Source organism: Podarcis vaucheri, assembly GCF_965113315.1.
Source record: "Podarcis vaucheri genome assembly, chromosome: 16".
In the NCBI taxonomy this organism is placed as follows: Eukaryota; Metazoa; Chordata; class Lepidosauria; order Squamata; family Lacertidae; genus Podarcis; species Podarcis vaucheri.
Genome location: NC_138754.1, coordinates 1,127,275 through 1,151,728, shown reverse-complemented (window position 1 = coordinate 1,151,728; position 24,454 = coordinate 1,127,275). Strand labels below are relative to the sequence as shown.

General features: G+C 43.0%; 2 protein-coding genes across 2 annotated transcripts; both read left to right on the top strand.

Annotated features, from left to right (window-relative positions):
- Positions 1-18,519: 18,519 nt before the first annotated feature.
- LOC309521644 (vomeronasal type-2 receptor 26-like) lies at positions 18,520-19,326 on the top strand (the record flags this gene model as incomplete). The annotated part of the gene is made up of 1 exon (XM_082204358.1): positions 18,520-19,326. The coding sequence occupies one exon, from the start codon at positions 18,520-18,522 to the stop codon at positions 19,324-19,326; it is 807 nt and encodes a 268-aa protein (XP_082060484.1).
- A 1,556-nt stretch (positions 19,327-20,882) lies between these two features.
- Positions 20,883-21,782, top strand: LOC309521643 (vomeronasal type-2 receptor 26-like; the record flags this gene model as incomplete). Its single annotated transcript, XM_082204357.1, has 1 exon — positions 20,883-21,782. The coding sequence occupies one exon, from the start codon at positions 20,883-20,885 to the stop codon at positions 21,780-21,782; it is 900 nt and encodes a 299-aa protein (XP_082060483.1).
- Between the last annotated feature and the right edge of the window lie 2,672 nt (positions 21,783-24,454).

Below are 24,454 nucleotides of genomic sequence, written 5' to 3'. Positions count from 1 at the left end.
CGGAGCAATGGATCCAAACGACAAGAAAGAAGATTCCACCTAAACATTAGGAAGAACTTCCTGACAGTAAGAGCTGTTTGACAGTGGAATTTGCTGCCAAGGAGTGTGGTGGCGTCTCCTACTTTGGAGGTCTTTAAGCAGAGGCTTGACAACCATATGTCAGGAGTGCTCTGATGGTGTTTCCTGCTTGGCAGGGGGTTGGACTCGATGGCCCTTGTGGTCTCTTCCAACTCTATGATTCTATGATTCTATGATTCTATGATTCTATGATTCTACAAAAACTCAAAATACCTAAATACATAAATACACGTTAATTGCTGCGAGGACAAGGGAGTAATGTTGCCATTCGCGATGCAGAGATCATTTTCCATGGCCAATTGGGCCATCAGTCTCCCCGACGCATTTGTTATAGGATCAAGAGAGCATCTGTTTCCCCAGGGGGGCTGCAGGGGGGTTGTCCAGGAGTACTGCGGAAGATACTATATCATCGTCGTTGGGACCTATTCTTGCATTAAAGTCGCCTAAGAGGATTTGGGGAAGTCCTGGGTTAGTTGTTTGAAGATCATGGAGCCAAGACGAAAGTTCAGACCACCTTTCATTGCGGTCGGAATCGTTAATTACTGGGGGCAGATATACTGTAGTTAACAACCAAGGGCTTTTGGTCTTTGAGAGCTGGATCTTTATAGTGAGAAAGTAAGGGGAAGATTTAATTTCCTCGCAAATAGTGAGAGATAAGCTGGTTGAAATAAGACAGGCGAGGCCAACTTGGGGGCGACCCCTGTTGGTAAGTTTGCGAGCACAGGAGCTAAAGGAGCAATTATTTGGGAGAGCGATACTTTGTTGGGACCAGGTCTCTTGGAGGCACACAATGTCGAAAGAAGAGATGAAATTCATTGCTTCAGAATCCATTTGCTTTGTCGCCCAGCCGTTAACATTCCAGGAGACAATTTTAAGGCTCTGGGATGGGTTGGGTGCGTCTTTCAAGGAAAGAACTGCTTTTGCTTGCTTTGTGAGTGAGGGTTGAATCTGGTCATATCCAATGATGTCGGATTTCCGCGGAGATAGGGAGCCGGCTGGAGTTTGTCTCTGGTCTGATCTTTGTCAATTATTTCCCAAGGTGCTTTTAGGGATTACTTTTTTATGAGCCGGCCCATTGCTCTCCATACATGGCAAAGTAGCCAAGTGTTCTATGGTTTCGGCTGTTAACTGTTGAATACTGACATTAGTGGTCACCGGGCCTTTGAAGTGTGTTATCTCTTTCCGTAGGTATTTTTCCGGTACCTGATTGAGGCCCAATTCTGCCTCATCTAGGTACCTCAGCTTATCCCAAGAGCCTGGTGAGTTCACCTTCGGGATGGTTCTCCTTATTGGAGGTGGTGTAGTGTTCTCTTCAGTGTGCCGGGCTTCCTTAATTGAGGGCAGGTTAATCTCAGCCATTGTCTGGAGGCAACATGGCCGACAGGCCGCTGGGTTTTGTTCTTGTATTGGGTTCAAATTATAGGAAGTCTGGTCCTTTTTATGGACGTCCACATTGATTTCCTTGATTATATCTCTCCCAGCCAGCTTAGCTCTCAGCATATCCAATCTTTCCAATATTTCAGTCCGTATTGGAGATGGAAAATGGCAAAATTGCTTAATTAAGGTATTTTCCTCCACGGAGAAAAGATCCTCATCTTCATTCTCTTGAAGTTGCAGGTCTTGCAGGTGGGCATCTTTCCATTTTAGTTTTTGAAGCTCTCGTTTCTGGAGACCAGGCCGGGTTTTGGGAGGTTGTTTCTCCTTACTAGGGTTTGCATGCTTGGCTTCCAGAAGGGGATTCAGTGGTGCCCTGTTTTCAAAGAATCTGAGAATTTTTATCTGGGCCTTTAGGAATATATGTCTTGATCTGTAGATGAACTTGGCCAGGTTCTGGTCTCTAAATGTAATCATTGCTCTCATTGAACGACCATCATGATGCAGATAGTCTACAGAAATAATGTCATATGGCTTTACTGCTCCTGGCAATATACCATTCAGCATGTTCAAGGAGCTCATTCTTCGATCTTTCCCAGTAAGGAAGCCCTTTGGTTTTGGGAAGTTTGTAAATACCAATTTTAGGGGATTTAAAATCAGGTTCCAACATCTTGCCTGAGTAAGGGTTTGCCCATCTTGTATAGTGTTGTCATCGCGATTGGGCATTGCATCGTCCCCATTTCCCGATTTGCCGAGCAGTTTGCTGCCTTCATTGTCAGCGACCACTTCTCCCCCAGAATCTGGCTCACTGAGTGAACTGTTACCAGGAGTCAGGGGCGTTGCTTCTGTCCTCCCATTTGGTTCTAAACTCTGGTTCAGAAATGCCACCTTAGCCGTTAGCTTTGGCGATGGCTTCTTTTTCCCCTTCCTGCCTTTTTCTTTTTTATCAACTCAAAATACCTAAATACATAAATACATAAAAGGTGCCATTTCCAGAAAACGACTGCAACTGACTGAATTTATGCAAGGCACCCTACTCTGAAGAAGTTGGGCTAAGACTGGCCTGAACTGCTGCTCTTGGAAAAGGTGGAGAGCAAGGGCTGCATTCAACTAAATCCTGAATTATTTAACCTAAGTTAGTCATGCTCATTAAATTCAATGGATCTACTCTGAGTAGGACGAATACTGAATACCAACCCAAGCCTCTTCTAATTTGACATATAACCTTGCCCACCTCCATCACATATGGAGGAAAGGTTTTTCCATCTCCATGGGGGAGGGATTACAAATCTTCTATTTTCCCCTCTCTCCTGTGATTCTCTATAACTTTGAGCAGGATCAAAGAAGACATTTGCTCTGGGAGGAAAACATGATTTCTTTAACAATGATGAGTGAGTCATAAACAACAGCTGCCATAAGTTATATCTCCTGTAATTATCAAATTAATCATAATCACAGCTATATTTCCCCAACCCAGGAGAGCTCAAGTGGGCACATTCAAAATGTAACAAAGGCTATAGAAATGCAAGGCTCTTTCATCTGGTTACTGATTCTTCAGTTCTGCGTTCTTCAACTCAGCTGCTGGAGTACTAATTTAAGGCAGGGACTCTTGCATTACAAAGAGATGAAGAGTCCTTTGCAGTAAAGAGTTTTCCTGCAAGATGGTAGCATTCGTGATCTTACTATTAATACGGCTGCCTCTAACTACATGCAAGATTCCTTTGTTTCAGTGCCCCACCAGTGACCCTCTTCCCATTCTTCTCAAATATTATCAGCCAGGAGACCTCATGATTGCTGGCGTCATGTCTCAGGTCTATACATTCGTAAACGAGATAACATTCAAAGAACATCCCTCTACTAAACTATTTGATGACCAGATGTAAGGAACTGTGTTTATTTAACAATATAATGCATCCATATTAAATGTATTCATATTTTGCTGTTGATGCAATCATCTTTCCTAATAGGTAATTATTGTGCCTATGCATCTGATCTGATGTGCTTTTATCTAGGGCAGGTAAGTGGAGACCTGATATCTCAAGCCCATTTCTGCTAAGACTGCCAACCATTGTCTGAAATTAATGTTTGTGAAGCAAGTCCAGTTTACCACATTTCCAACTTTAATAGTAGCAATGGCAGATGTATTTATTTTCTCTTGTGCTTCAGAAAATTTGTCCAACCTGCTATAATTTGGATGCAATTTGTAGGCGTGCTCACCTCCTCTAAGGAACAAGTTCTGTCATATTTCAGAATGATTCCTGCAGTGGTTCTCCTGCCTGAGCGGACTTGAGGTGGACACAGTAGGAATTGTGGGGACAGGAGGGTGGCTGAAAACAGATTGTGCACTCTCAGGAAAGACTAAAGTGGGGAAAATCTCAGCCTGCCAGAAATGGCCTTGGTATCCCAAAGGTTGTGGTGGGGTGGGCAGATCACTCCACTGACTTGCAAAGGAGGAGGTGAGTGATGGAAATAGTAACCTAGATCCCCAGGATAAATGATGTGAATTAACTATTACCCTTCCAATGAGGACCCATTATCAGGGGAAGGAGGGCTGGGCTTTTCTTCCTCTCCATCCAGTTTTGTGGAATATAGCCTCTTTTCCCCAGGAGAATGAACTCTCCATTAACTGGCACAGGGAAAGGCAGCGTGGAAAGAGGATTATGTGATCCAAGGAAAGAGGGGTGTGGGGAAAATATCACCCTTGCAGCCAGGACATTGTTGTGGGGTGTTTCTGCCCCCTGCTGATGGGGATTCAACTGTTTCCCCTTGGAAAAGAGAGATTTTTTCATAATGTGCATATGGTAAGAGGTAGTGGTTGAAGAGCAACAAATATTCACTTTAAGAAATAAAACAAGCATAGTTTTAAAAATAATAATGAACTGTGATTAATACCAGACCTGGCTGTCAAAACGGAAGAACAAATCCCCTCTTCAACTCAATCTCAGGCTGCTTCCCTTCTGATAAAAGTTGTTGCTTTAAGTTTCCAGGCACCTGAGTTCACTGAGAAACTATCAGATCCAATTCAAGATGCCATGCTAATATCATGCAAATTCAAGCATGTGAACACCTGAATCGCCTGTGCTGATTTATCAGCATTTGCAGGGGTAGTAGTAATCAAGCTTAGATTGTTCAAACAGAGATGCTCCTACTTGCAGGCCATAGGGCTCTGGGGGCAGGAAATCAAGGGAGTAACGCATGGAATTTCAAAACCCCAACTTAGCATCTTATTGGGTGTGCTATATCTATTGTAGATCACCCTGAATTTGGAGGGATAGATGGTGTGAAGTATAATTGAAGCCTATTCTATGCATTTGAAGTATTGCATAGGACTTGAATCAGAGTCCTATGCAAGACAAGAATCAGAAGAAGCTTCTCTGGATTGAAATGATTGAAGTATTTCATCATTATTTCAATAAATAATATGGGATTCTTATCTATATGTCCAGTTTTGTTTGTCAAGGGTACTCAAACCCTAGTCTGTTCTCATATGATGTATTTGTCTCTCATTAAAGAGATAAGTAGATATGTAGACAATGTCCTTTTCTGTAGAAGATGCAAAACGAACCCCTCATTGCAGGCTCATGACACAACTCTACCAGCACATTGTGGCTTTGGTATTTGCTGTAAAGGAGATCAATGGCAGCCCACAAATCTTGCCCAATGTCACCCTGGGATTCCACATCTTGAACAGCCATTTTGTTGCAAGCTGGACCTATCATGGCTCCATGGAGCTGCTGTCTGGATGGGGAAGACTCATCCCTAACTATAAGTGTGGTGTTGAGAACAGTCCAGTAGCCGTCATCGGGGGACCGAATTCTGACATCTGTCTCCCCATGGCAACGGTCCTGAGTATCTACAAGATGCCACAGGTAAGAGAGCCATTTGAGAAGCCATTCACGTTTCTCCTGCACTGCATCCCTTCATGCTACAGGTTGAGGGATTCACAGAGATGTGTGCATTGCGTGTGGCCATTTAGGAATCTATTCACACTTCTATTGGATTCTGTCCCTTGAGGCCCCAGGTTGATATTACAAAGTGTGAATGACCCACAATGAGCAAAACTCATCCCTGCCCATAATACACCAGAATATGAGGAACAACCATTCTGTCTTGAATTCTGCATGACATGTTTGATTTCTCAGTGCAGGGAAGGCTAATTCTCTCCTCTCCAATATTTAAGCATCCCAGCACAGACTCCATGATTGAGGTTCACATGCAGTCCAGTCATCAAAAATAATCATTGCTTGATTGGGCTCAATGGCCTTTACAAATCCATTTTAATTTTATTTTTTCCCAATTTATGGTTCAAAGAGCTGTCCTATGGATTCTTCAACAGAAACTAGTTATATTTGCTCTTTATTCTGTGTTCACATGTCTGATACTGTTTGCTTATATGTTCTGATGGTGACATACACATTAGACATTTAAGGGAGAACTGACCCTTGCAGTGCCTTTCCCTTGATTGAAAATATAAGGGCAGCAAAGACCTTATACTCTATGGGTGTCTGAGCGGGGGGAAATGTATAAATTGAAGTATTTCAAGAAATCTAGCCACTCCATATAGGGCCCCAATATTCAACTTTTGTGTGTTTGTGTGTGGGTTTTTTTAAGTTTTACATTTTCTCTGTGCAGTCTCAACTGTGTTCATTCACCATAAGAGGGTATATAAAAACACAAAAGTGGATGGAATTTGCAAGCATAATTTTTACAATCATTTTCAGTTCATCTATGGCTCTTCTCCTATGCTGAGTAACCACATCCAAGAAGAGTTCTTTCACCGGATGTTCCCTGATGTGGCTCATCAGTATAATGGGATTCTCCAGCTACTGCTGCATTTCAGCTGGATGTGGATTGGAGTGATGACTCTGAGTGATGACAATGGAGAGAGATTTGTACAAAACGTCCTTCCCATATTTGCCAGAAGAGGTATTTGCTGTGATTATACAGAAACATTTCCCAAACTAACCTTTTCAGGTGAGTCTATGGAAATTTTGAAGGACGGTTCTAAACTAATGAGTGTTGTTATGGGCAGCACCGCCAATGTCGTGGTTGTGATTGGTGAAATTCAGACCATGGTGGCACTGAAATTAATGCCCTTCTTGGCAGAAACAATGACTATGCCAGTGGAAATCAAGGCAAAAGTCTGGATTATGACTGCCCAGATGGATTTTGCATCGTTTTCCTTTCAAAGAAATTGGGACATACATTTTCTCCATGGTGCCATTTCCTTTGCAGTTCATTCAGCTAATCTTCTAGGATTCCAGAAATTTCTTCAGGAGAGAAGCCCTGTCACAGAAAGGGAGGATGGCTTCATCAGAACTTTCTGGGAAGAGGCATTTCTCTGTTCTTTTGAAAAGAAAGACAATGAACTCTGCAATGGGACGGAGAAGCTTGAGACTCTTCCTGGGTCTGTCTTTGAAAGGAGCATGACTGCCCACAGCTACAGCATCTACAATGCAGTCTTGGCAGTGGCACACGCTTTACAAAACATGCATTTCTCCAGATTCAAACACAGTGTGGTGGTGGATGAACTAAGAGGGAACAGGTTGGATCCACAGCCATGGCAGGTAATGTCCCTCTACTGCTAATATAGAATAGTTCGCCATCTTTCAGGATGCAAAAAGAGTTCCTTGACTGTTTAGAAAGCTGTTTTTCTTCTTGTTGTTTAGTTGTTTAATCATGTCCGACTTTTCGTGACCCCCTGGACCAGAGACGCCAGGCACTCCTGTCTTCCACTGCCTCCCGCAGTTTGGTCAAACTCCTACTGGTAGCTTCGAGAACACTGTCCCACCATTTCGTTCTCTGTCGTCCCCTTCTCCTTGTACCCTCCATCTTTCCCAACATCAGGGTCTTTTCCAGAGAGTCTTCTCTTCTCATGAGGTGGCCCAAATATTGGAGCCTCAGCTTCAGGATCTGTCCTTCCAGTGAGCACTCAGGGCTGATTTCCTTCAGAATGGATAGGTTGGATCTTCTTGCAGTCCATGGGACTCTCAAGAGTCTCCTCCAGCACCATATTTTGTTCTTTTTCTTCTTACCCTCTTTCAGCATAGATAGGACTGCTATCTGATAGGACTGCTATATCTTTCATTTTAAAACACTAGGGGCACATCTGCAACATTAAAGCACTCTTGTTTCACTTTAAGAGCCATGGCTTCCACCAAGGAACCTTGCAAACGGTAGTTTCTTAATGGTCTCCTAACAACTCTCAACTCCTTTAAGCAACTTCCCTTTCCATAATTCTTTGGGGGAAACCATGACTGTAACAAGAGTTCTTTAAATGTACGCTGTAAATGAGCTGTTAGAATTACTGCGAACAGAATCCTTGATCTCGACCTTGTGCAGAGTAGAAATGCATGTTCTCCACCTCTGCTACCTTCTGGGATATCTTCCAGAGAATAAAAGGCTAAAAAGGAAGCCCTACACAGATCCCGAGTGGAGTCTCTTAGGCGGATGGTTGTTATTTTCTACGCTTCCTTCTGCCAACCCCTGAAACCAAGCTGGTGCCAAACGTCCTGCTCTGCTTTCCTATCGACCACATCAGCAAGACTGAGAGGGGAGCCTTGTCCTCTGGGCAGCCCAGGACTGTCCTGGCTTGCACCCTGGGGAGGTCACTTCAGTCTGCTAACACAGTGGGTTGACCTCACCCTTGGGGCCACACTCCATTGTTCTTGAGACAGACAGATGCCAACAAATGGAGGGACAGAATATCATCCTGTTATACATCTGTCTCTTTCTAATACCCTTGTGGATTTCTTCCCTCGTCTCTTCACTAATTTAGCTCCACCACTTTCTGAGAGGCGTCTCATTTAACAATAGTGCCGGGGAAGAGGTTTCATTTAGCCAGAAGGGGGATTTGGTAACTGAATTGGATATCATCAACTGGATCACATTCCCAAATGACTCCTTTTTCAGAGTTAAGGTTGGAATGATGAACCCCCAGGCTCCCCCAAGCAAGAGACTCTCCATTCATGATGACACCATCACCTGGCCCATCAGGTTCAACCAGGTAAGGTCCATTTCAGAGTGTCTCCAGACACTTCCTCAATGCTAAAAAAAGGGAGGTCCACTATTCAGACTCTGAAACAGCTATTCCAAGATGCAACTAGATTTGATTTAACTCACCTCCCGAAGAAGACGGGGAACCAACATTCAAGTGAAAACAGCACAGGGAGTGGGAAGCTTACAATGGCAAAATGTGATATAGAAAGAAGTTGGATAGGTGGGCTTATCAATAACTGATTTTTAAAAAAGAAAACAAAGTGCAGAAGAACCTCACCACTGTTCTTCATTGTTACCCCAAACATTGCTGTAGCATAACATAACAATACCATGTTTGGGCCTCTGAGATTCTCAGACAATGTTCAAAGGAGCCACAGCTAAAATACTAACATGGTTAGGAAGTGATGAAGCAAATGGCATCACCCAAAGTCTGGAACATATAATTGTGAGAAGAAAGGAAGACACACAGAATCAGGAAACACTGGCAACTTGGATGAAGAGCAGAAACACCCAAGAACCTAAGGGTGAGGTGTGAGCCAAAGTTCTGAAAGGCCCCATAAAAGTGGGTTCAGGGTGTTTGTGGCCTGCTCAGTGTCCAGCAGGGGACATTCAGTATCAGACAGTGGGAGGGCAATTGCTGTGAAGCGAACAACAGAAGGACCAAGGGCAGCCGCTCCTTGGGATGTGAATGGTCATCCTGATCTGATGGGCACTTCAGACTTCCTGCCAGTGTGGGAACCAGGGGGTAAATTTGGCTCCATCTGAGGAACAGGTATGGCATGTTTAAGTCAGAAATTACCGTCTTCTTTCCTTTTTGGACAGGCACAACCTCTTTCTCTGTGCAATGAGAATTGCCAATTGGGCTACAGTCGGACCAAGAAGGAAGGGAAGCTGCCTTGCTGCTATGATTGCATCCCGTGCCCAGAAGGGAAGATTTCAGACCAGAAGGGTGGGAGGTGTTTTCTTTGTTTTGGGTGTGTACTAGTTATAAGAATTGCCAAGAATGATCCAGTACATGAAAATTAAAATAAGTAGAGAAGGAAGAAAAAAGAATGGTGTCCAATGATACCAGTAAGATGTACCTGTTTTGGAGCATAGTCTCATATGCTCATGGAATGCAGAGGTAAGGATTTCAGCATAGCAGGAGATGATGGAAACAGGGAGAACTTATGATTGGTGATATCCAGGTGATGAACTTCTCTTCTTTCAGTTGTAGTGAAGACCTGCATTGCTCTGGAATCCTAAGTAAATACAGCCCTCTTGTATATAGAAATAATTGGGCCAAATACCTTTTACTGTTGTTAGCCTCTCTGAGCCCGGCTTCGGCTGGGGAGGGCGGGATAGAAATAAAATTATTATTATTATTATTATTATTAATTATTATTATTATTATTTACCAGTACTGATCCAGCAGCCATCATTCAAGGCTTTCTGACCATTTGCCTTGATTTCTTCTGGGCACAAAATGCTTCACAAGTATAGTATAGTATTTATCTTTTTTCTTTTTCAGACATGGACGATTGTTTTGAATGCTCTGAAGATCAGTATCCAAACAGTGACAAGGATGGATGCCTTCCAAAAGATGAAACTTTCTTGTCTTATGGAGAACCGTTGGGGATCAGTCTGGCCACTTTTGCTCTCTGCTTTTCTTCCATCACAGCTGCAGTGCTTGGAATATTCATGAAACACAAGGCGACTCCCATAGTCAAAGCCAACAACAGGAACCTCACCTACGCTCTCCTCCTCTCCCTCCTCCTCTCCTTCCTTTGTGCTTTGCTCTTCATTGGCCAACCTAACAAGCTGACATGCATCCTACGGCAAACTGCTTTTGGCATGATCTTCTCAGTTGCCATTTCATGCATATTGTCCAAAACCGCCATTGTGGTTCTGGCTTTCATGGCCACCAAGCCAGGGTCCCGAATGAGGAAGTGGGTAGGGAAGCCATTGGGCACCCCAATTGTTCTTTCCTGCTCCCTTATTCAAGCCACAATCTGTACCATATGGCTGGCAACTTCTCCTCCTTTCCCAGACGTTGACATGGACTCAATGACTGAAGAAATAATACTAGAATGTAATGAAGGCTCCACTGTCATGTTTTATTGTGTCCTGGGATTCATGGGTTGGCTGGCCATTGTGAGCTTCACGGTGGCTTTCCTAGCTAGAAAGTTGCCTGACAGTTTCAATGAAGCCAAATTCATCACCTTCAGCATGTTGGTCTTTTGCAGTGTGTGGCTCTCCTTTGTTCCAACCTACTTGAGCACCAAGGGCAAATACATGGTGGCTGTGGAGATCTTCTCCATCTTGGCCTCCAGTTGTGGGTTACTGGGCTGCATCTTTACCCCCAAATGCTATGTTATTTTACTGAGGCCTAAGCTGAACAGCAGGGAGCAGTTAATTAGAATAAAGAATTAAGAACTGAGAAGAGTGACTCACTGGTCCAGGCAATTCTTTGTCACTGGAAATTAGAGATACTTCTTTCCAGATCATTGTCAGTTGGATATGTATTAATTGAAAACATGAAGTTAATATAAACTGAGTCCCATATTTTCTGAAGTTTGGTCCTGGTTCATCATATCTCAATCGACCATGATTTATTCACACACGTGGCACCTCATTCGTTTCCACTACTCTCCATGGTCTTGACACCAATGTAATCATGTGAAACTGTGAAACCAGAAGGGGCATTTTGTGAGGTTATTAAATGGCATATAATTTCACAGTGCACCCTCAATTATCTACACACCCAATATTCCACATCACGATATAAAATCCCCTTTGCCTGCTGATAATAGTTGTTCAATAGTCCTGTTAGATTTACTTGAGTGGATTGGGAAGAGTGATAAGGGATGAAACTCATCCATTGTATACAAACATTTTGACGCTGCCTTAACATATTAAAATTTATTCAGAAATTTTGCCAATATGCACAGGAACACATATATTTGACTCATAATAAATACCTTGCCATCCCGCTCAGGATAATCTTGCTGAGATCTGAACAAAAAGCCACTTGTTTTCTTTTGTAGAGTTCCAGAAGAACTACAGTTTATGAGTGACCCATGAACTACACCAGAATTACCCAATTTACCATAATTGCATCTCTTAATTCTTCTAGTTCTGTGGTTCCCAACGTGGGGCACAGGGGGGCAATTTGATTTGGGGGGGGCAGTTTGAGAATGAATTATGAACAGTTAATGGTCTTTTAGGCTTCCTCCAAGCAAACAGGAATTCACTTTTTGAATAGTAAAAATTATATGTCACACGGAGGGGGGCCTCAAGATGTTAGAGATGCTTATATGGAGCATGGCGGGGGGAAAGGTTAGGAACCACTTATTATATAACCACTGCTCTAGTTAGTAGCGAATTCAGGGGTCAGGTGTGAAACTAAGAACCAAGACTAGAGGAAGCTTTTAATATACTATCTACTGTGCCATTTGAAAATGGGGCCATAGACACACGAGTCTCTGGACTCAGCTATACAGTTGCAAATAAAACGTTTTGTGTTGCAAAGTGCATTGGCAATGATGGACTATGGCAAATTCAATCTATTTTTGCAATGCTTTATCTACTTAGAAGCAGCTGTTCTACCAGCAAATTTCAATCATTTGTGACGAAAAGATAACAATCATGGTTTCTTATTTTAAAAATGCCATAAGAGTGAATGCATAGGCAAAAACCTATTTAATTGTTGGATTTGGTTATTGTTTTGTACCTGAGTGTAATATACTCAGAGTCGAGCCATCAGTTTTAAGGAGTTTATTCAAGCTGTAATAAGATGAGTCCTCATGTGTTTGTTGCTGGGGCCCCACCCAGATCCCAGGCTATATATCCTGCATTCACACCTAGGTCATACCTGATAGGCCAATTCAAACTTCCCATCTGGAGCTGGATTGGATGGCTCCTATGGCCAATCAAACCTATCCATTCTGAAGGAAATCAGCCCTGAGTGCTCACTGGAAGGACAGATCCTGAAGCTGAGGCTCCAAGACTCTGGCCACCTCATGAGAAGAGAAGACTCCCTTGGAAAAGACCCTGATGTTGGGAAAGATGGAGGGCACAAGGAGAAGGGGGTGACAGAGGATGAGATGGATGGACAGTGTTCTTGAAGCTACCAGCATGAGTTTGACTAAACTGTGGGAGGCAGTGGAAGACAGGAGTGCCTGGTGTGCTCTGGTCCAGGGGGTCACAAAGGGTTGGACACGACTAAATGACTAAACAACAACAACAAAATCCTACCTGCCTATTATTCTGAGATCCCCACTCCAGACATAACACTGAGACAAACCAGGCAGCCTCTGAAAACTGAGCTCTTTTGCTGAATCAGGGCCTTTCACCTAGTGCATTTTTTTCGCCTAGTGCAACCCCCTCTTGTATCTATGCTGTCCCTAGTCTCCCCGTTAAGGAGAACCAAGAGAGAGCTCTGTTGAAATGTGATTGATATGTTTTCATCTTAGAGAATCCAGAATTCTGAGCAAGTTATTATCTCCCCTACAGTTATGGAATTATCTATAATTACTACTTCACCAATTCCTTAGACAGTTCAGCTGGCCGCTAGCAAAACACCACAGATGGAAGAAGGCATTTAAGATCTTCTGTGTCGTTCAGAACTGGAAAAATAAATAGATAAAGAGAGTTCCATTCTGTTTCTGGGGCTAGAGACACACAAGGCTCTGATAAATGAAATTTCGCTCCATACAGCTCTGGCTTCAATCATCCAAGTGAGTGGTCATTTAAGCCAGACTGTACAATTCAGTATCATGGCAATGTCAGTGTAGGAAGAGATTGATCGGTTCCTATCAAGAAGATTTTGTGCAGGATGGAGGTATTATTGGTACTGCTAGCAGTGGTACTTCCTCAGGCAGTGTGCATGGTTCCTGTTTCTAGATGCAATGTTAGTGACCCTCTTCTTATCCATCACAAATATTATCAGCCAGGAGACCTTATAATTGGTGGCATTATTTCACACATCTTCCGCTTTTTAAGTGTGCTAAACTTCAAACAACGTCTCTCTTCTGAGCTCTTTGATGACCTTGTGTAAGGAGTTGGGTTTTCTTAAACATATCGTGTATCTGACCTGATACTCTTTTTCACAGCTTCGTTTTATATGCATTTCCAGCTTATATGGAAAACCTTCTGCATGACAGCATTCTGCTCTGTATATGACTGAAAGCATTAATTAAATGGTACATTTATTCTCTCTCAGTTTTGCCTCAGTGTATTAGAACAGCTCCTGTGGGTGATCATAAAAGGCACTATCTGAATTGTCTTGTTACAGCTGAGTTGAATTGTCATAAGCTAGAATTTTCTGAAACGTTTTCAGATTTTTATTATTATTTTTATTTTGAAATTTCCACAACATTGCAGAATTACAACCCTCTCTTGGGGAAAAAGAAAGTGGGGGGAAGACCTCCATGGTTTAGTCATCTGTGAATACGGTAGAGAACATTGGATGCAACTGTTGATCTAGTTTCAGAATTTTTTAGTATTATTTAATACAGTCAAGGGTTGCAGGTGGCGCTGTGGGTTAAACCACAAAGCCTAGGATTTGCCAATCAGAAGATCGGCGGTTCAAATCCCTGCGACTGGGTGAGCTCCCGTTGCTCTGTCCCTGCTCCTGCCAACCTTGCAGTTCAAAAGCACACCAGTGCAAGTAGATAAATGGGTACCACTCCGGCAGAAAGGTAAACGGCATTTCCATGCACTGCTCTGGTTCACCAGAAGTGGCTTAGTTATGCTGGCCACGTGACCCGGAAGCTGTACGCCGGCTCCCTCGGCCAGTAAAGCAAGATGAGCACCGCAACCCCAGAGTCGGCCACGACTGGACCTAATGGTCAGGGGTCCCTTTACCTTAACTTACTAATACAGTCAAACATCTTCTTACATCTGCCTCCGCTTGCGTCCATTTTGCCCAACATCCCCAGCAAACCCGGAAGTAACCAGCGGGTTTGTGGCCAGTTGTACAGGCACAAGAGTGGTGATCGCCACCCGCACCTGTGCACAATGGCGCCTCTCCCAGAAACCCGTTTCGACCTCCGGACGGACCTCCGGAATGGATTAGGGTCACAGGCAGAGGTTCCACAGTATCTAATATTTTGATATTTTACAATAAAGTCTCTTATTCCATCCAATTATCTTAGCCCACCGTTCCTTTCGTTCTTCACTGTTGCTTAATTTGATAGTTTCATTCCGCATTAACTCAGCTGAAATTTCAGTGAATTTCAAAAAAACTCTAACTTTTGGAGAAAGCCACTTTCTTCCCAGAGAGTATTTATATAAATCACTCTCACAAATGTTGCCATCCATAAATGCCTCTGCATTTTCAAAGCTATGAACTGGTACGTAATTGATCAGCTGTGTAATGTGCAAGTGCATCAAAGAAACAGTTAGGGATGGACAGATCAGTATATATTTTGTCAATTTCATGTGTGCTCACTCATAAATCATTTGTGTTTCCATTTCCATACTAATCTGTGATTTTAAAAAACACACCCTGTAAACTTATATTTTAATATGTGTTTTATTACATTCTACACAGTTCTAAATGTGTTTTAGAACAAAACACAAAAAATGATTTCTTCCCATATTTTAGTACTTTGGAGAACTGTGAAATTTAAAGGATTATTACATGGATTAGTTTGGGCAGGGCCGGATGTAGGTTCGATGAGGAGTGTCTTACCAGTTAGAATTTTTAATAATTACAGTGAGAGAACAAAGAGCACGTCTCCTAGAAATGGCGGTGCTCCCATTTAAGGCTTACCCCCCCTTCCCTATTAGTCTACGTCACTCCTACGTCTTGTAATCTGAGCTTGTACCCTCTGTGCTTTCTGTTCTGAGATTTTCTGAGCTCTTTGCAACCTTGGGGGGAGAGGAATGCTGTCCAACGACTGTGACTCTGTTAACCCTCTCTCTTCCAGTCAGAGCTGGATTTAGGTTTGAAGAGGCCCTAAGCTACTGAAGGTAATTTCCAGCTATCCTTTGTCAACAACAGATTGTCGCTGGTTTTTTTGTCGTTGAATATATGCTATATGGTAATTTATGGACCTAAAAGGTATCTAAAGCCATTTGCACATAACAAAATACATATTTTATCAAAGTAATTGTTGAACTGAAATACAATTAATACATTTTTTTCCTTTTTTGGGGGGGGGCAAGAGAGTGGGGCCCTAAGCTATAGCTTGTTTAGCTTATACATAAATCCGGCACTGAGTCTGGGTAATTCAAATTGGGTCACTTATCTTAAAAAGTTGGGCTGAAGAAAAGACCTCTCCCTTGCTAGGAAAAGTTTTGTTCATTAGCATTATGTCTGACATACTGCAATCTATTTGCTTTATTGTTTATACTTTCCCTCTAATATTAAATAATCTCATTATCCTTAAGAGCTGGTATATTTTTGCTGTTATTATTGTTGTTATATTGTTATTATGATGTGCATCTGAACTATGTTAGCAACCTGCGCTCCTTTGGCAAACAATATTCATCGCAACCTGATTTTATGTCAAGTATTCTGTATTGCATTTCCATGCGCTCCTCTGGTTCGCCAGAAGCGGCTTACTCATGCTGGCCACATGACCTGGAAAAACTGTCTGCGGACAAATGCCGGCTCCCTCGGCCAGTAAAGCGAGATGAGTGCCGCAACCCCAGAGTTGGCCACGACTGGACTTAATGGTCAGGGGTCCCTTTACCTTTACCTTTATTCTGTATTACACCAATCTACCAAGATTGGGACTCGGGTGGCGCTGTGGGTTAAACCACAGAGCCTAGGACCTGCCGATCAGAAGGTCGCGGTTCGAATCCCCGCGATGGGGTGAGCTCCCGTTGCTCGGCCCCTGCTCCTGCCAACCTAGCAGTTTGAAAGGATGTCAAAGTGCAAGTAGATAAATAGGTACCACTCTGGTGGGAAGGTAAACGGCGTTTCTGTGCGCTGCTCTGGTTCGCCAGAAGCGGCTTTGTCATGCTGACCACATAACCCGGAAGCTGTACGCCGGCTCCCTCGGCCAATAAAACGAGATGAGCGCTGCAACTCCAGAATTGGCCACGACTGGACTTAACTGTCAGGGGTCCTTTACCTTTAGCTTGTGTATCTGAAGAAGTGTGCATGCACACAAAAGCTCATACCAATAACAAACTTAGTTGGTCTCTAACGTGCTACTGGATGGAATTTTTTTATTTTGTTTTGACTACGGCAGACCAACACAGCTACCTACCTGTAACTTTACCTTTACCTAACCAAGAGATCACCCTAATAGCTGCAGGTACTATGTTCTGGAGAACATTTGAAATGTTTGGGGAACCTAAAGGGTTTACTGAATGTAGTAGAATGGCATCTGATTCTGTGTTGCTAGATTTCCCCATGAAAAACGCCAGGAACAGGCTATAATAAAGTGAACTTCTTCTTAAATTTGTTGCTGAATTGTATAAAATATAAATGCTGGTTAACTAAGGCAGCTATTTGGATTAGAAGTTATTTTTGAAATTAAGAGAAGAGGGGTTGCCACTTCAAGGTCGTATTTTCTCTCATTTTAGGCTACTGACTCACCACTACCAGCACATCCTGGCTTTGGTATTTGCTCTGAAAGAGATAAATGAAAATCCCCGGATCTTACCCAACATCAGCCTTGGCTCCCACCTCTATAACAGTGGTTTCAGTTCCAGTGCAACATATCTTGCCTCCATGGAACTCCTCTCCACAAAGGGCAAATTCTTCCCTAACTACAAGTGTGATGTCCAGGACAATCTTATAGCAGTCATTGGGGGACCTAATTTTGATGTTGATCTCAATATGGCAATTATGCTGTGGAACTACAAGATTCCACAGGTAAGTTGTGCTCATAACAAAAAAATAAGGAATAATCTATCCTACCATTTTAGATTTAGTAAACATTAGAAAACTGTATGTATAATAGGGATGGACTGAGCAGTTAATTACATGCCATTTCCTAGCACTGAAAGATAGGTTCACTTCCATCCTGTTCTATCCCATTGTATGCCTTTGTGTGCCATTTCACCCCATATTTCCTTCCCCTTCACTTTTCTGCTCACTTTTTACACAAAATGGACACTTTTCAGTGTGTTTAAATACCGTATTTTTTGCTCTATAAGACTCACTTTTTCCCTCCCAAAAAGTAAGGGAAAATGTGTGTGCATTTATGGAGCGCATATTATGGAGCGAATACTGGCTGCACAGCTATTCCAGAAGCCAGAACAGCGAGAGGGATCACTGCGCAGCGATCCCTCTTGCTGTTCTGGCTTCTGAGATTCAGAATATTATTTTTTCTTGTTTTCCTCCTCCAAAAACTAGGTGCGTCTTATGGTCTTTACAAGAAACACAGAATTCTGTGCATGGAAATGCATTGCAAAACCAGGAAATGTGCACACCCCCAATGGGAATTGTGTTTCAATCCACAACCAAATTCAAGAATATCAGATCACGGTGGATCAAGCAAATTCTTCCCCAATTTATGTCCAAATACAAAGGCTAGGATACAAAGGATGGGGCCATTGATGCCCCGAAGGGGGATTTCACATCTGAGGGGATTCTGAGGAGAGGTTTTAGAAATAGTATCTCTGTTGGATATGTGAAGTCTATGCCTTAAAAATTAATAATATATGGAACCCTTCTGGTTCTTGAAAGAAACAAAATGAAATCTAGATTGGAACACTGTATTTAGGCATATGTGTTTTCTTTTGACAGTACAGTTAAACCTTGGTTCCCGAATGGCTCCATTTTCGAGCGTTTCGGCTCCTGAACGCAAAAAAACCCGTAAGTCAATGGTCCAGTTTTCGAACGTTTTTCGGAAGCTGAATATCCGACATGGCTTCCGCTTGAATGCAAGAAGCTCTTGCAACCAATCGGAAGCCACGCCTCGGTTGTCAAACATCTTGGAAATGAAGAATGGGCTTTCAGAACGGATTACGTTCAACAACCAAGGTTTGACTGTACACACAAAACATATATATATATATATACATACATACATACATACCATTTTCCATCTGCTCTTTACTTAGCTCCCATATGGTTCTGCTCTTGTAGTAGATTGCAAAGATCAAGGAGTCTTCTTTCACCAGATGTTCCCAGATGTGGACCATCAGTATAAAGGGATTCTCCAGTTACTTCTTCATTTCAGGTGGACATGGATTGGGGTGTTTTATCTGGATGATGACACTGGAGAGAGGTTTTCCCAGATTGTGCTTCCCATGTTTTCCCAGAGTGGCATCTGCTTTGACTTCATAGAAAAATTCCCAAAACTCTCTTTTTCCGATGACATTCCTCAAATGGTGGAAAATGGAATTGAAAAATCTAAGATGGTCATGAATAGCACTGCTAGCGTCTTGATTGCACACGGTGAAATTCAGACCATGATTGTTGTGAGAATGTTGCTATTCATCCCAACATTTATGGACATGCCACTTAAAACAAAAGTCTGGATTATGACAGCCCAGATGGACTTCGCATCTCTTCCCTTTCAGAGTAATTGGGACATAGATTTCCTCCAGGGTGCTATATCGTTTGCAGTAAGTTCAACGGAGCTGCAGACATTCCATAAATTTCTTCATGCAATAAATCCTACCTTGGAAAAGGAATATGACTTTATCAGAGTCTTCTGGGAACGTGCATTTAGCTGCTTATTTCCAGGTCCTCTGGTAGACAACATGGGTGGGAGAATTTGTACTGGAAGGGAAAAGCTGGAGACTCTCCCTGCGTCAGTTTTTGAAATGACCATGACCGGCCACAGTTACAGTGTCTACAATGCTGTCTATGCTGTGGCGCATGCTCTGCATGAAATTTATCTGTTCGACTCCAAGCACAGAGGAAGGGCAAATAAAGGAAGGTGGACATTTTCATATCAACAGAGATGGCAGGTAATATCCTGAGCAGACTCCTTCAGGAGAGCTTTCTACACTGTTGTAAGTCGTCAAGTCTTTTTTTAGCCTACCATTAAACTTTTGTATCCCTTTTTAAATACACACGTGTATTTAACAAAAAGGACGTGGGTGGCGCTGTGGGTAAAACCTCAGTGCCTAGGACTTGTCAATTGTATGGTCGGCGGTTCGAATCCCCGCGGCGGGGTGAGCTCCCGTCTTTCGGTCCCAGCTCCTGCCCACCTAGCAGTTCGAAAGCACCCCTAAGTGCAAGTAGATAAATAGGTACCGCTTTATAGCGGGAAGGTAAACGGCGTTTCCGTGTGCTGTGCTGGCTCGCCAGAGCAGTTTCGTCACGCTGGCCACGTGACCCGGAAGTGTCTCTGGACAGCGCTGGCCCCCGGCCTCTTAAGTGAGATGGGCGCACAACCCTAGAGTCGGACACGACTGGCCCGTACGGGCAGGGGTACCTCTACCTTATTTAACAAAAAACATACTGTGTTTTTAAGTATCTTAAACCTTCATCTTTTTTCTTTTTTCTTTTTATTTTTACTTACCTCTTTCAGCTGCACCATTATCTGAGAAGTGTTTCCTTTAACAATACTGCTGGGGAAACCATTTCCTTTGATGAAAACGGGTCATTAGCGGCTGGATTTGATATTATCAACTGGGTCACATTCCCAAACCAATCCTTTCTCAGAGTGAGAGTTGGAAGCGCAGGCCCACAGGCCCCCAAGGAAAATGTGCTCACTATTTATGAAGATATCATTGTATGGCCAGACAAATTCAACCAGGTAGGATCCATACTTATCTTGGAATGCATTGACTCATTTTACAAATGTTGAGAAAGTGGGACTCAGGAGAAGCAAACTCCCCAAATGTATTTCCTGAGAGTATTTCCAAATTAGTGTCTTCTTTCATTTATGGACAGATGCCGCCTCTTTCTGTGTGTAATGACAATTGCCATTTGGGGTCCAGTAAGACTAAGAAGGAAGGGGCGCCATTCTGCTGCTATGATTGCCTTCCATGCCCAGAAGGAAAGATCTCAAACAAAACAGGTAAGAGATATTAGTGTTGGGATGCTTCCAAGGAGACGGGGGCAACTTTGTTTCTGACCCAGCCATAACTTATTACAAACACAGTTACATGGTACATCAGGCATCCCCAAACTCGGCCCTCCAGATGTTTTGGGACTACAATGCCCATCATCCCTGACCACTGGTCCTGTTAGCTAGGGATGATGGGAGTTGTAGTCCCCAAAACATCTGGAGGGCCGAGTTTGGGGGTGCCTGTGGTACGTCAAAGGATCAGCCTCCTTCTAGGACTTTAAAAAATGTTAAGAATCACAATTGTTCACACGAATCAAACATAAATACCAATTACCAAAAAATATTCAGGACCAAAGAAAAGGTCCAATGACTTCAATAACATGACATTTGAAGGAGCCTGATGTTCTCTGTAGTTTCTTCCCTGTATATTTCTCCCCTAGCACCCTATGCTCTGATAGGGTTTTGAATGCTAAGGGTTGTTTAATGTATATATCAAAAGCCATGTTTTCTTTTCCAGACATGGACGTCTGTATTCAATGTCAAGAAGATCAATATCCAAACCGTGGCCAGGATTTATGCATTCCAAAAAAGATAAGCTTCTTGTCTTATGACGAACCTTTGGGGACCAGTCTGGCCATTTTTGCTCTTTCCTTCTCTTTCCTCACAGCTCTGGTACTTGGAATCTTCATTAAGCACAAAGACACTCCCATAGTCAAAGCCAACAACCGGAGCCTCACCTGCGGTCTTCTCATCTCCCTACTGCTCTGCTTCCTTTGTGTATTCCTATTCATTGGTCAGCCTGAGAAGATACCATGCCTCTTTCGACAACCTGCCTTTGGCATTATCTTCTCAATGGCAGTTTCTTGTGTGTTGGCCAAAACCGTCACTGTGATCATGGCTTTTGCGGCGACCAAGCCTGGGTCCAGGATGAGGAAATGGATCGGGAAAAGACTGGCCTTTTCCATTGTTCTGTCGTGCTCCCTTATTCAAACCACTATTTGTGCTGTGTGGCTGGCAACCTCTCCCCCATTCTTGTATTTTGACATGCACTCAATGACCAAAGAAATTGTTCTGGAATGTAATGAAGGTTCAGTTATTATGTTCTACTGCGTCTTGGGCTTTATGGGCTTCCTAGCCATTGTCAGCTTCACTGTGGCTTTCCTAGCCAGGAAGTTGCCTGACAGTTTTAATGAAGCCAAGTTTATCACCTTCAGTATGCTTCTGTTTTGCAGTGTTTGGTTGTCCTTTGTTCCCACCTACCAGAGCACCAAGGGAAAATACATGGTGGCCGTGGAGATCTTCTCCATCTTAGCTTCCAGTGCAGGGTTACTGATTTGTATATTTTTACCCAAATGTTTTATCATTGTGGTTAGGCCTGAGTTGAACACTAGGGGACAGCTAATTCAAAGAATAAATTAAAGGTGCTAAACAGTAGGTGCCTGTGCCTCACATTCTGCTAAAATCGGTTATTTATTTTAAGGCACTGGAGATCGCCATGAACAACTTATTCAACTCATATAAACATTTGTTAACCAGAACTAATCCTTTCTGGAAGTTTATTGTCTGATTTCATATTCCCACCACCACCACATTAGAGTGGATGTGCCGTGAGGAAAGGGGTTTAGTCAAGCACAGCTTACAAACTCTACTCTTCATGCCTTCAATCATCAAATAAGAATTGTATGACAAAGGCAGGAGATATTTTAGTTTGGCTCATTTCTGAAGTGGTTTATTCGTGCTGTTTTCAGAAATTTAGTCCATAATTATGACAGAATGATATACTTCTCATCTATAAATTTAGAAGATAAGCCATCACTGGGATTTGAAAACTCTAGATTTTATAGTGTACCTGTCAGGGAACTGCCGTCGGCTCAGAGGCGAGAGATAGAGGGGGAATTCTGTTACCGGGAGCCTCCGAAAATCTTGCAAAGCAGTTCCTCTTCCAGCGAGGAGGAAAGCCCCACCTCCAGTGGAGAAGAGGTGCAAGGACCAGAGGGTGCTAGTGAGAGCCTTAACACCGCACCTGAGCAAGCCGGAGAGGAGGGAAGCACACCCCTGCCATCGCCAATCATGCGCAGTAGTTTGAGGCACAGAGAGGGGCGGAAAAGGCTGGGGGTGACAAAACTTTTATGTTGAGGGAGGTACAAGAACAGACCACTCCCGGATTCTGCTAGCTATTGAGTCAGACATGAACTTACGATGCTCTTCACTGTAAATAGTTTGCACCAAGAATAAAGCCTGGAAAAGACAGGTCGGAGTCTTGCCTGTTTACTCTTGAGCAACCGCAACAGCATTTGACAGTACCCTCTCCCCAGGAGATCCTCCCTGGTCTATAAGGTTTGTGATAACCATTGCCCAATTATTAATATTTCCACTTGGGCAAAGTTCTCAAGAGAGTTGTCGCTTTTGGAGGCTAATTTATCAAGGCAAATGGAACCATGTTCCACCAATCTCAGGCCACCTTCAGCCAGCCCTTACCTGCCGACCTTCTTAATTACAATATATCTATTGCATGGCACTGCCTGCCAGCTTTTCATCCTTCATCTCAGTTTTGCCCTTGAAGGACTCAAAAGAGAAGATGATGGGGACAAAATTAGTTGGCTCTGCGTATTATTGGGTCTGACTCAACTGTTGGTCTCACTGCCTTTTGCCTTACCAATGGGCGCCAACAGATGGAAACAGCGTTAGTGGCTGGGTCTTTTGAACAGGAATTGGGTCTTTAGCCTGTTTCAGATGGAATGTAATCATACTTGTTCTCCCATAACTTTAGTAAAATTAATTTAGGGTGCACATGGCCCCATGTTTCCTCTGTTGTTCTATTTCATTGCTGATTTATTTTATTAATTATTGCAATTTGGTTGGTATTTTGTGCTGTATGCTTTATATTATGTCTCAAATCACCCTGTGATTCCCATGTCTGGTGATGGATGGTCCAGGAATCCTAAAATGAAACAAACAGAATAAACGTATTTTAGAAGACACCTGAAGGCAGCCCTATATCAGGAGGTTTTTTAATGCTTGATGTTACAGATATGCTGTAAGCCGCCCAGAGTGGCAGGGGAAACCCAGCCAGATAGATGGGTGCAGTATAAATAAAATTGTTATTATTTTTAGGAGGAGGAGGAATTGTGGGGTGATTTACTTCTTTTTATAAATTGCTATAATTGCCAACAAAGGTCCGTATAGTTCAAGCTCTGGTTTTCCCAGTCGTGATGTATGGAAGTGAGAGCTGGACCATAAAGAAGGCTGATCGCCGAAGAATGGATGCTTTTGAATTCTGGTGCTGGAGGAGACTCTTGAGAGTCCCATGGACTGCAGGAAGATCCAACCTCTCCATTCTGAAGGAAATCAGCCCTGAGTGCTCACTGGAAGGATAGATCTTCTCTGGCCATTTTTCCACACCTCTGAGGATGTCAACCGCAGAGACTGCTCTTCCATTGTAACAGCCTTGTCTTCTCTTCTCTGCTTTTCTGGAGTGGTAGGGACAGCTTCTGGGTATTTAAAGATAGACTAACTTCCATAAATATTAGGATATTTGGGGGAGTCTCATTCCTAACACCCCTCGCCTCTTCTGATGTTACAATACTAGCCATTCACTAAGCTTTCAATTGTATCTGATGTACTTCATACAGCACCTGATTAATTCGATGAATTCTCAAGATGCAGGTGTATTGCGATCACTTAGCAGCCCAGCCCCTTATTTTTCCCATAACTAAAAAAAAAAGCTATAAATGTCACAAATCACCTGTTTCTTGGAAGCCAGAGGAAAAAAATAACATTTAGAAGCATGGGAAATTGTGTTATGCTGAGTTAGGCTATTAGTATGCTCAACACTGACAGTCAGTGACTAAGAAACACAGGTAGCGCTGTGGTGTAAACCACCAAGCGTCTGGGGCTTGCCAGTTGTAAGGTTAGCAGTTCAAATTTGCACAATGGTGTGAGTTCCTGTTGCTCTGTCCCAGCTCCTGCCAACCTAGCAGTTTGAAAGCACACCAGTGCACGTAGATAAATAGGTATTGCTGTGGCGGGAAGGTAAACGGCGTTTCCGTGCACTCTGGTTTCCATCACAGTGTTCCATTGTGCCAGAAGCG